The 13244-nt window shown below is 37.7% G+C and overlaps 1 protein-coding gene across 1 annotated transcript in view; it reads right to left on the bottom strand.

Moving 5' to 3' along the window:
• Positions 1–432: 432 nt before the first annotated feature.
• Positions 433–13244, bottom strand: part of PSD3 (pleckstrin and Sec7 domain containing 3) — a 576478-nt gene continuing 563666 nt past the window's right edge. The window contains exon 16 of the mRNA XM_007935046.2: positions 433–648. Within this exon, the coding sequence (XP_007933237.2) occupies positions 433–648 (216 nt within the window). The remainder of the gene's footprint in view (positions 649–13244) is intronic.

The raw sequence follows: 13244 nt of genomic DNA, 5'->3' as shown, positions 1-13244 counted from the left end.
TTAACTCTGGCTAGAATTTACTATGCTACGAAATTTGTCCAGTTAAGTCTTCCACAATGGATTAATTTTCTTTTAACCTTAAAAAAAAGTGTAACAGCTGATTTGAGAATACATAAAACAATTGAGCAGAGTGCAAATAAGAGAAAATCAAAGGAGAAGGGATACACAGTTCATTCTGAAATCATGATGCCCTCCCCCTCACAAAAGGTGCATTAGCTGTAAGTAGCAAAAAACATCAAAGCAAAGAAATCAAGAGCAGAGAGACAATCTGTACAGAAATTAATAGAAATAAATATACAATAGAAAATGTTACTAATGCACCATTTAGTCACAGATTTTTTTTCTTTTTTTAATGTATCCACAGATTACCAGAAAGATCTTGAAAATCCCTATTTTGCTCCATGACCAGCACTTCCTGGCCACAGGTAGATTCTAAGTAACTTTCTGCTTAATGCTTGGTGTTTCTGGTCGGTGATCCTTCCTCTCTGACACGTTACGCTTGACCTTGGCAGTGACTGGCGATGAATCAGGATTCAGTGAAGGACTTGAATGTGACTTCTTCAGTCCGGCTCCCTCGCTTTCACTGTTACTCAGGAGCTCTTTGCCTCCGTCTTTTAGAATGCCAACATAAATATCATAACGAGTTTTCTGGAGAGAGAAAGTCAGAGAAGAATGGAAGTCAATAATGGCTTTGCAAATATGTTTGTGTAACATATTGTATATGAACAAACTTGAGAATGTGATGGGCTTTTGATGATTCAATGTCTACAAACTAACAGATTAATTGGGTATATACGAGGCACATGAGAAGTAACAGCTATTGGAAATGGATTGGTTTACTGATTCATTAATTCACTTATTTAAATAAGTAACTAACTTAGAATTTAGTTCTCATGTATTCTGCATTCTGAAGGAAATGTCAATTGGGAAAGAAATGTCTAAGCTGGAAGAGGTATAAGCTGTGGTTTGGGGTGTCTGCATGGCTCTTGATCTAGGTCTCACTTGAGTTTGGCTTGGATATACGATTGTTTACTATTTCCTGCTCCCTGTAGTTCTATAAATAGGAGCTCTGGTGGTATAGTGGTTAAGGTATTTGGCTGCTAACCAGAAGGTCAGTGGTTCAAACCCACGAGCTGATCTGTGGGAGGAAGATGAAGCAACCCACTTCGGTAAAGATTTACAGCCTTAGGGATCCAATGGGATTTGCTATGAGCCAGAATCAACTTGATGACAGTGAGATTGGGCTTATTTATTTATTTATTGAGTAGCTCTATAAAGCCTCACTTTGAGAGATCATTCTATGGTGAAATTACTCTCTAGTCCTCTATGAGACTTTCTAGAAGCTGCTCTGGTTTCTCTCCATTGCTTTTCTGATAGGAAAAACATTTGTTTATTATGGTTCTAAATTTGTTTATTATGGTTTCCTAGAGAAATTCAAATTAGTTTCCAATGCCTTTCTCATTCAACAACATTAACTGCATCATCAAATATTATTTGAATACCTGCTATGTTTTAAACATCTTGATTTCCTCTTGTTATGTCTAGATATCTTTTTCTAAGAATAATTTGAGAAGAATACTGCAAAGATTATTTTTCTCTCTCTTGCCCTATTTGGTATTTTTTTTTAAAGTTCTTATCACTTAAAAGCAGTATATAGAACTATTATGTATATATTAAAAATTACAGAAGGGTTCAGAGTCTTTGATTTAATAGATTCTAGTCAAAATTAATCTTCCACTATACTGCCTTAACACATGAAAGATTTATAGAAGACCTACAGTGTTTCATTTCTAAACAAAAGAACATGTCGGTTATAAATTGTCCCAACAAAGGCAGGCAGATTTTGTTATGACTATAAATTTTTTAAAGAATTTTCTAGTCAGATTGGGGTTTTGTATACCTCATTTTTAAGTCAGTAATTGTGAAGTACTACTGTGTGTGTGGAGAGGGGAACAAAACTGTTCATCATTAAGTTTGTTCTGGGGTTGGTCAATATCAAAGTGGGGGTGGCTAGGCCTCAGTTGTTGATAACAGTGGCACTTATTTGGTGCCCACATACTTGTACCAGGTAATTCTTATAACAATCATATGCAATTGGTACCTTTATTCTTGGTTTACAATTAAAGAAATGGAGGCAGAGAGAAGTTCAAAGTAAAAATATTAGCAAGAAGTGAAGATGAGATTTGAACCAAGGCAATCTTACTCAAAAATCCATGCTCTTAAACAATACTTCTAGATATGAAAATATAGATATATAAATATATATTTCCATATGTTCCCTTTATAGAATTTTTCTATATATATGAAAATGCAGATATATGAATGAATATATATTTTGTGATACCTATAATGGTAGCAAACAACAACTCTCAGAGACACTGTTGGTTGTCACTTCAAATTTGTTCTCAATCCCCTGTTCTTCTATACCACCTCCTACTACACAAAGGCTGATAACACCCCAGATCTTTCTTTCCCAGACTCCCTTGGAGCTAGGATGGGTCATGTCATGTTCTGGGGAGCTTCTGGGAAAGAGAATATGCTATTAAAAGGGATAGATTTTAGAGAGAGAGGTCATTAGTGCTAGCCCCTCATTCTTATTCCTTCCTTGACATGAATATGATGCCTAAAGCTGCCATCTTGTGACATGGGACAGCAAACATGAATACAAAAGGACAACATGATAGACCTGAGGAGAAGTGGAGAGACACAAACAGCCTGATTCTTGGATAAAACAATGACTTGGATCCCTCCCTAAGACTCCTTATTACCCCTGGATATTCTGTTAAGTATGAATGACATATATCCTTATGAGTCAAGTCACTGTTCTTCAGATATTGTTACTGGCAGCTTAAAGTATTACTAACAATGCATTTTAATTGATACAACTCAAGTTTAATAAGAAAGTAAGAAAGTAAAGCAAAGAACATGTTACATGGTCTCTCAGAAAGTTACATAAAGGTTTAATAAGGGAATTTACTAATAAAAAAATGTCATCAGTATTATAAACCAGTTTACACATTAGTGAAATCAGGGGATTCAACTAAAGGATATGCAAAGGACATGCTGATTCTAAAGTCCTGTTCAGTCTAGGAGTTCATTACTTAATTTGTCTCTAAACTACTTTGGGTGGCAAGATTAAGATGAAGGAAAGAACTACTCCTACAGGAACAAGGTTTAGTAAAATGATCCAGACAGTTGAAGAATAGATTCAGTAAACTATGTGAGGCATACTATTTCACAAGGTTGGAGCATACATACAATGAATGGCATTTGAAAGATAATTTTTTTGAGATGATTTAAAAGGAGAAAAGGTGATAGGGCTGTCTTCTTCCGGTCATTGAAGAAACCAATACCACTGGGGAAACTTACTTGAAAAATACATGAAGGAAACTATCTTATCCACTTAGTTCTACAGTTCCAGCTGCAAAGCCGTTGTCTTAAATAAATTACATTAATGTCAATCAATAAAAAAAAGGCACACACAAAGGAGTAATATAAGGCATGAGTCATCACATTAAAAGCAAAGACAAAGCAAGAAAAGGGATGAAGGGGGGCCAGAAAATAAAGTTGTTGTAAAGAGGAGCAAGGAGGAGGACATGCAGTTTTTTAACGTCCAAATGGCTATGCTCCATTTCTGAGTTAAAAAGGTACAGGGAAAGAGGCCACAAAAGGCAGCAATATAGCTCTTTTCAATCTCTTGATTCCAGTTTTTACTGAAACCAAACCAAATACCTCTTCAAAATATCTTAGGAAAACATATCTTTAGTCATCTCATAACCCAGCAGAGGGTATGGTTCAGTAATGATCTTCAGGAGATTAAAAGGAAAGACTGCCCTGAATGAAGCTCTGGAGGTCTATAGCAATGAATATAATTTTAAAAGTCCTTTCTTCATTGATTTCTCATTGTCTTTTCTGTTTTTGTGAGTATTGGGGAGATAAAAGTGAGAAATTAATATTTTTCCTAACCATGAGATATCTTTGGAAATATATTTCCTTTTTTCCTTTCAGGAGACATGACTCCTATCTTTTTTTCCAAGACCAATAGTAAAATTTAGGTTTTAAGTTAAGGCTGATTCATAAGGAAAGGTAAAGCAGCAGCCAGAGGTATATATGTAAATTACTTTTTAAAAATCTGAAGTAGCAGCTCAGAGACTAACAACCTGATGAGCAATGTTCAAATGGTTAACCTTGACCAAAAAAGTCAGTCAGTATGATATTATGGCAATCATTATTTACTGCTTCTCTAACAGTTTCTTTTCTCATGCTAACGAAATTGATTTTTATTGAGGATGTCAATGTGCCCAGCCCCAGGAGAAGAATCATTGGTTTAAATCAAACATGTTTGGTTGGTTTCTCTTTGTCAGCCTCCCTTGCAGCTAGGATGGTAATGTGGCCTATATTTGGCCAATGGCATATAAGTAGAAGTCAGCTATGGTACTTTTTGGAAAGCAGCTTTTACTATCTTGATAAAAGGTGGTAAATGAAATGTCTGGAGATATGGCAACCATTTTGAAACCATGAAGTGATAAGCATGAAAACACAAAAGCCAATGTGTGGCAGATGAGAAATTGAGAAAGACTGTAGGTCCTTGACAGTAACATCAAGCAGCCAGTAACTACCTACTTCCAGTCTTAAGTGAGATAATGATTATACTGTTGAAACAGTCAAGTTTTCTGTTATTTGCAGTGAAATCAGTCATCTTGATAAAATGATCAGCACTAAGCAGCTTGATCTCAATCGTCAGAAAAATCCCAGTTGACCTGTACATGCCCCTCCTGTCTTAGTTTTATTTAGAAAAAAAATATACTTGATCCATCAGCTTTGCTATAATGTAGCTTTGCTAGGGTTCTCTCTTAATATCAAACCAAAAACCAGACTGCCATCAAGTTGATTCCAACCCATAGCAACCCCTTCTTGGGTTTCTGAGATGATATCTCTATGGAAGTAGATTGTCCAGTCTTCCTTGTGAGGAGTGGCTGGTGCATTTGAACTGCCAGCCATCTGGTTAGTAGTCAAATGCCTTAGGCACTATGCCACCAGAGCTCCCACTTCTCTACTTTGGGCAACATTGTGGTTACATAATAAATATTAAGTCAATGGCTATTTTATTATTTCCATTGGTAGTTTTATATCATTTGTTTAATATCAGTGGGCATTAGAGAATTCTCTCTGTTCTCCTAGTTGCAGGATTTCCTTCCCCATAAGTCTACACCATGCAGGATCTTCTTTGCTAACAGTTAACCAAAATTTTGAGTTTTATAACAGTTTCTAGTCTAGGTAATGACTGGTATTCTGTTCTTTAGGGAGAAAAGTAGAAGAGACTTCATTAATTCTAAAGAAGGAAGTTTCACAATGAACACTTGGTCACTGACTCTTCTCCTTCTCTAACATCCCACACCCATTCTGTCAGCAACTCCTGTGCCTCTGTTTTCAAAACATATTCAGAATCAGACCATTTCTCACCACCTTCACCACTTCCAGTCTGGACCAAGTACCATCATCTTGGGCCTGGCATATCACAGTAGCCTCCTAACTGATCTTCCTGCTTCCCTCTTTGCCCTTCATTTACACTCTGTTCTCAAAGTAGAGTGATCTGTTAAAATGAAGTCAGAGCATGTTAATTTTGCTCAAAGCTCTCCAACGGCTTCTCATCCTAACAATCTTTCTCAACCCCAAATCTTTTAAAAGTCCCATAAAACAATACACAATCTGTGCTACCACACCCTCCCCTCACTTTTCTGGTCCCACTTCTTAGAGCCCCCCAGTCCTGAGTCACTGCCTCACCAGCTCAGATTGCTGCCTGTCCTTGAACACTCAGGCACACTCTGGCTCTAGTACTTTTGCTATTGTCTCTGCCTGCAAAGTCCTTACCCCAGAATCCATATGGCTTACCTCTCTCCCCTCTTTAGGACCACAATCAAATGCCGCATCCATACTGAGGCCTTCCCCGCCCATCCATCTAAAACTGCAACTACCTCCTTCTCTCCTTTACTGCTTTATTTTTCTCCTTAGCATGTCTCACCATCTAACAGGTTTATATTTTACTTTAAAAAAGATCTTCTTTTTTCACTCACACCTCATAATAAAATGCAACTGTATATTGGTAAGGACTTTGATTTTGCTCACTGTTGTTACATTTCTATGACCTGTAACAGAGCCTTACACACTGCACACACTGAATAAACATGTGCTGAATGCATGAGTGAGAATAATAATGAAATACAATTATACATGTCTAGTAGAAAAGTTAACTCACATTTGAATTTTAGGTATGGCAAATTCCAGCAAAATAAAAATAATATGGATATAGGTGTAGACATTAGATGTTAATGAGTTCTCAAGTTGGGACCCACTGGGGACACACTTTAATCTCTGTTGTTCACCATTTTCACGGTTTTTCCCAAAAAAATAACACTAAGGTCTGACCCCGTGTGGCGCACTGAGGCCTGTGAGCCACCACCTAGCGAAGAACTGTCCATATCCACTGACAGAGGCTGTCCAGACTCCCTGCACGACAAAGGCTGCACAACCCACTTAGATCGCGGCTGCCTTGCTTAGCTCTGAGATTGTGTTTATATAGAGAAAAAACAAGTAGTTCAGTCATATTTTTATGCTTGAAAATAGAGACTTATACTTCTGAGTATCTCTTATGTATTAGTATATGATGACCAGTTTCTATTATACATCCTGAGCTTAAAAATAAAGCAAGACATTGGGTCCATTACAGATGGACTCTGGAGCCTCCTCATAGGAACAGTTAATAGATCTCATTCTGACATGGAGAATAGCTTTCAAATTTATCTTCTAACAAAAGGATCCATTAAAAAAATAGGGATTTATTAAGGTTTATTTATATCTGGATTCCATAGTTACCTAATCAGTCTTACACATAATTTACATCTAATGTATGGGGACCACATTTACCCTTGGTTAAACACTTCAGGACTATCATCAGACTCAACATTCTCTGGCTTACAGAACATTAGCCTTATCAATATTAATACAGGATGGAATCTGTCTGTACTAAACAAATAAATAATTACAATGATATTGGATCCACCCACCAATGGACAGCTGATCTTTGATAAAGGGCTGGAACCCATTAAATGGGGAAAACACAGTCTCTTTATCAAACGGGCTGGCAAAAGTAGATATCCATTTGTAGAAAAATGAAATCAGATCCGTACCTCACATCAAACAAATGATATTAAAGTTATCCCTTCCACAATAATTTTCATAACCAGACAGCAAAAAGGGAGGAAGAAAAAAATAAGATTAATTAATAAAATCTCTAGACAAGAATAAACACAGTTTCAGATATGGCCTATTAAAAATGAAATAGGATTTCAGAAAATAAGTCAGTGAAAAGCAATGTGGCAGTAAAGAATAGTCCTGGGGTCAGGTCACCAGGCACTGCCACTAAGTGTGCTCTTAATTCATTTCTCACAAACCATTACTCAGTCATCATTCAGTCCTTTTCAGATATGTGTCTTTTATTAGGAAAAGCAAAGAGAGTTTGAGGAAAAGAAGGTATACCTCAGGGACATTTTACTACTATGGGTGATTTAATAAAAGGCACTGTTTGGAATACAATTTTGTCTTAGTCTCTGCTGATTTATTCTCAGATCAGTTCTACATAATTTCAGAGTGGCTTCCTTCCTTAGGAAATCTCCACCACTGTGAATAGATCTCTAGTAGTGTAACTGAGTAATATGATGTCGCTTTAGAAATCCACCATTTGTCTGTCAGTTTGTTGTACTGTGATGGCATACATGTTGCTGTGAGGCTGGAGGCTATGCCACCAGTGTTTCAATACAGCAGGGTCACCCATAGTGGAGAGATTTCAGCAGAGCTTCCAGAGTAACACAGAGTTGGAAGAAGGAAGGGGCTAGCCACTTCTCAAAGAACTGGCCAGTGAAAACCTTATGAATAGCAGTGAAACACTGTCTGATATATTACTGGAAAACATTAAGATTAGCCCTGAAACATAGTCTGATATAGTGCCAGAAGATGAGCCCCTCAGGTCGGACAGCACTCAAAATACTCCTGGGGAAGAGCTACCTCCTCAAAGTTGAGTCAACCTTAATGATGTGGACAGAGTAAAGTTGGGACCTCCATTTGCTGATGTGGCATGACTCAAAATGGGAAGAAACAGCTGCAAACATCCATTAATAATTGGAATACAGAATGCACTAAGTATAAATATAGGAAAATTGGAAGTTGTCAAAACTGAAACGGAACACACAAAGATTGATATCTTAGGCATTACTTAGGTGAAATGGACTGGTTTTTAGCCATTTAGAATAAGACAACCATATGATCTACTATACCAGGTATGAAAAATTGAAGAGGAATGGTGTGGCATTAATTGTCACAAAAAATGTTTCAAGATCTATCCTGAAGTATAATGCTGTCAGTGATAGGATAATATCCATACACCCATAAGAAAGACTAGTTAATGCTACTATTGCTCAAATTTATGCACCAATCACCAAAATCAAAGATGAGTAAATGGAAGATTTTCACCGATTTCTGCAGCCTGAAATTGACAAAACATGCAATCAAGATGTGTTGATTATTACTGGTAATTAGAATGCAGAAACTGGAAATAAAGAATCACTAATAGTTAGAAAATATGGCCTTGGGCATAGAAATGACGCTGTAGATTGCATGATAGAATTTTACAAGACCAATGACTTATTCATTGCAAATACCTTTTTCTGACAACATAAATGGCAGCTATACACATGGACTTTGTCAGATGGAATACACAGGAATCAGATTGACTACATCTGTGGAAAGTGGCTACAGAGAAACTCACTATCTTCAGCCAAAACAAGGCCAGGAGCTGACTGTGGAACAGACCATCAACTGCTCATATGCAAATTCAAGCTAAAGCTGAAGACAATTACAACAATTTGCCCAGAGCCAAAATATGACCTAGATTATATCTCACCTGAATTTAGAGACCATCTAAAGAACAGATTGGATGTTTTGAAAACCAATAACCAAAAACCAGAGGAATTGTGGGATGACATCAAGAATATCATCTATGAAGAAAACAAAAAGTCATTAAAAAGACAGGAAAGGAAGACCAAAATGGATGTCAGAAGAAACTCTGAAACTTGCTCTTGAACAGAGAGTGGCTAAAGCAAATGAAGAAATGAAGAGATAAAAGGGAAGACAAAGTCAATTACTATAAAGAAAGGTGCAAAGACCTGGAGTTAGAAAGCCAAAAGGGAAGAATACACTTGGTATTTCTCAGGCTGAAAGAACTGAAGAAAAAATTCAAGCCTCGAATTGCAATACTGAAAGATTCTATGGAAAATATATTGAATGATGTAGGAAACATCAAAACAAGATGGAAGGAATACAAAGAGTCACTTGTGTGCTGAGCAAATAATCTGAGAAGCTGGACCATATGAAGAAGAATGTCACTTCAGGATTGGAGGAAGACTCATTAACAACCTGTGATATGCAGACGACACGACCTTGCTTGCTGAAAGTGAAGAGGACTTGAGGCACTTACTGATGAAGATCAAAGACTACAGTCTTCAGTGTGGATTATATCTCAACACAAAGGAAACAAAAATCTTCACAACCAGACCAGTAAGCAACATCAAGATAAAAAGAGAAAAGACTGAAGTGGTCAAAAATTTCATATTACTTGGTTCCACAATCAACACCAACAGAAGCAGCAGTCAAGACATCAGACGATATATCAAGAAATCAGCACCGGGCAAGTCTGCTGCAAAAGACATTTTTAAAGTGCTAAAGAGCAAAGATGTTTCTTTGAAGACTAAGGTATGCCTAACCCAAGCCATAGACAGTGTTTTCAATAGCCTCATACGCATGTGAAAGCTGGACAATGAATAAGGCAGACCAAAGAAGAGTTGATGCTTTTAAGTTGTGGTGTTGGCAAAGAATACTGAAAGTACTGTGGACTCCCAGATGAATGAACAAATCTGTCCTGGAAGAAGCACAGCCAGAATGCTCCTTCATCTGACCTACTTTGGGTCATGTTGTCAAAAGGGACCATTCCCTGGAGAAGGATATCATGCTTGTTAAAGTGGAGGGACAGTGAAAAAGGGGAAGGCCCTCAATGAGATGGACTGATACAGTGGCTGCAATGATTGGCTCAGGTATAGCAGGGACTGTGAGGCTGGCACAGGACTGGGCAGTGTTTTATTCTGTTGTACACAGAGTTGCTATAAGTCAGAACTGATTCAACAGCACCTAACAATAAAAACACTGGAAAAACAACTTGGAATAGGATTTTACTGAATCCAAGTCCAGTGGCTGCTCTTTACAGTTATTTGAGTGTTAAGTCCAGTGGCTACTCTTTACAGTTATTTGAGTGTTGTTTGGCTGGACTTCGCCCATTCAGAAAGCTGTTTCCCTTAATTTCCTTATAGTTGTTATTCTCATGAAGCCTTCTGTGACCACCAGGAGCCAAAGGCAACTCAAATACTTAACAGCTTCTCTTTTCTACTGAAATACAGTCTGTCCTTCAGTCTGTGCCCTCCCTGGTATATGTTTTGTTACATTTATTTATTTAGTTGGCCTTCAATGATCTGTGAAAATACTTTTCAAATATAGAGGGAAAAAAAATCCCTTTTCACTAGCAGTAATGCTACTGGGGATGAATGAAAAATGCTGTGCCTAAGTCCATCTTAGCTTTTGCTACTGCTGAATGTGAATTGCCTGCTGAAAAACCCCCAGAAATATTGATATTCTTTGAAAAGAAGTTTAATCACATCCCCCTATACATTTTCATGCATCTGACTGAGTAACTTCTTTCCTCCTAAGCTCAACACACCATTTTTTATTTCACTTAATGGAACACTACTATCTTGCTTTGACCTTTATGATACGTGAACATGATAGTAACAACCTGAATGAAAATAAAACTGCGCTGGCAATTTAAATGTACTACTCTCATTTGCATTCAGATCTCACTCCTCTAGCAATCAAACCTGAATACATATCCCTCTGACATTTCGCTTTCTCATGAAGGCAAAGTAAAAGGCCACCTTAAAAATGAAATGAGAAAAGAATCAATAATGTCATGTACAGAGCAAAACACTTTTTGTACTCTTTTTGCACTTTTTCCACTGGAAAACCAAGAAACAAACAAACAAACAAACAAACAAATGAAAAACCCCAAACAAAACAAAAACCTCAAGCAGCTTTTGAAGTAACTGCTTATTTAATTTTGTCTTCATTTTGCATTCTACAGGATTATGACAGAATTGGCTGCAGAGACCTTCTCTTTGACCAGATTGCTTACTGCTACTGAGCTCTGGTAGCATAGTGCCTAAGGCATTTCACTGCTAACCAGAAGGCTGGCGGCTCAAACCCACCAGCCACTCCTTGGAAGGAAGGTTGGGCAATCCTACTTCTGTAGTGATACCACCTTGGAAACCCAAGGACGGGTCGCTATGAGTCAGGGCCGACTCGACGGCATATAACCACAACAACAACTGTTAATTTAAGAAAGCACTCCTTCCAAAACAGAACTTTCAATAAGTTCTTACCTGAAAACTATGCTGGAATTGACATTTTTAAAAAATTGTTGTTGTTATTGTTATGTGCTGTTGTGTCAGACCTGACTCATAGTGACCCCTCCTTTGGTTTCTGAGGCGGTATCACCACGGAGGTAGGTTGCTCAACCTTATTTTTTGAAGTTATTGTCCCTAAACTACTCCCATATCAGGCTTCAGCAGCCAGTAGTAACCCACTGCCTAAATACTGCAAACACCACACATCTTCAGTTTGAAAAGCTTGCACATGTAGTTTCCTGAGAAAAATCTAAGAAAGTGTGAATTCCTCTCTTTTGATTCAATCTCCTGTTCTGTTCTATTGCTCTCTAAGTGAACATAGTAACTTTAATTAAAATAACAAATTTAAAAAGTTGACTTTTTATGATTCAGGAAGAAGAGGCTGAAAGCTAGACACTACCATAGACAAAAAGGATTAGGTAAGTCTCTTCATTTGTCTCTGTCCTGGTGATTCATCTCTCCACATGTGACACTCCTGTTGCATCTTTCTTTAGGCTTTCTTCAGACTCAGCCTCACCTCACAGTCCCTAAGAGTCCTCCCTTGCAGACCTTTCAGACAGAAACAGAGGCCTGATGGCCATCAGTAGACCCTCCTCCATGGGTTGTCTCTGTTGCTCCTCCCTCTCCTCAGAACTCAATTGGTTGCCTTTCCTGTGTATATCACCTCCTTATCTTTGTGGAAGAGAAGAATGAGACTTGGGTTGTTAAGGTGAATATCCTGACACCTGTTGAGAACAAATTTTTAAAACACTGCTGTTTCTCCCATTCCTTATACTTTGATTGTTTCTTTAGCTCTCAAACTCCTTTCTTTAAACTCAGTATGTATTAGTATGCAACTTTTCATCTCTTTTTATAAATTAAACTCAAAATTCTTAATGTGAAAATCCAGAAAGGTCACTTAGAAAATATTTTGTTTTCTAGGTAGACTACATAAGAATTGAATTATACAGTTCCAACCCATAAATGGGGCAACCCTACACAACTCATCATCCACAAGGCTCTGGGGGCACTGGTGATACCTATTCCCAATGGTACCACCAAGCTCAGTCTTATCTGAGGGTTTTGATAATAGTTGAATATAAAATTACCTAAAATAGAATGTTTACCCTGATTGGACTAAAAGTTTTCTGTTTAGCGAAATGGGAAAATAACACTGTATCTGAAATACATACATACAAAGTTAAACTTGTATTTACCCAAGACAAGTAATTTGAGCTACAGAAATACTACTAACTGATATAAGAGGCCAAAGTTGGCTCTTGTGGGATAAAAACTTGCCTCTCACTGAATCTTTTCTTATGTAATTGACATTTTCTAAAACAAAATTTCTACCACTCATCTGTCAGTTTGTTGTACTGTGGTGGCTTGTGTATTGCTGTGATGTTGGAAGCTCTGCTACTGGTATTCAAATGCCAGCAGGGTAACCCAAGGTGGACAGGTTTCAGTGGCACTTTCAGACTAAGACAGACTAGGAAGAAGTATGCAGCCAAGTCCACCTCTGAAAAATTGGCCATGGAAAACCTTATAAATAGGAGGGAACCACTGTCTTATGACAAAAGTGGCAGGGTCCAAGTAAGGGGCTGGGAGACAGGACACAACCCCCAGGCAGGAAAGGGAGGAAACCACTGGGACGACAAAGTGGGAGGATCCAGATAGAAATTAGGTAAGGGGAGTTTGAAGAGG

Source organism: Orycteropus afer, unplaced genomic scaffold, assembly GCF_000298275.1.
Source record: "Orycteropus afer afer isolate SDZICR_OR568_19922 unplaced genomic scaffold, OryAfe1.0 scaffold00024, whole genome shotgun sequence".
NCBI lineage: Eukaryota > Metazoa > Chordata > Mammalia > Tubulidentata > Orycteropodidae > Orycteropus > Orycteropus afer.
This window is presented reverse-complemented; position numbering and strand designations above follow the sequence as displayed.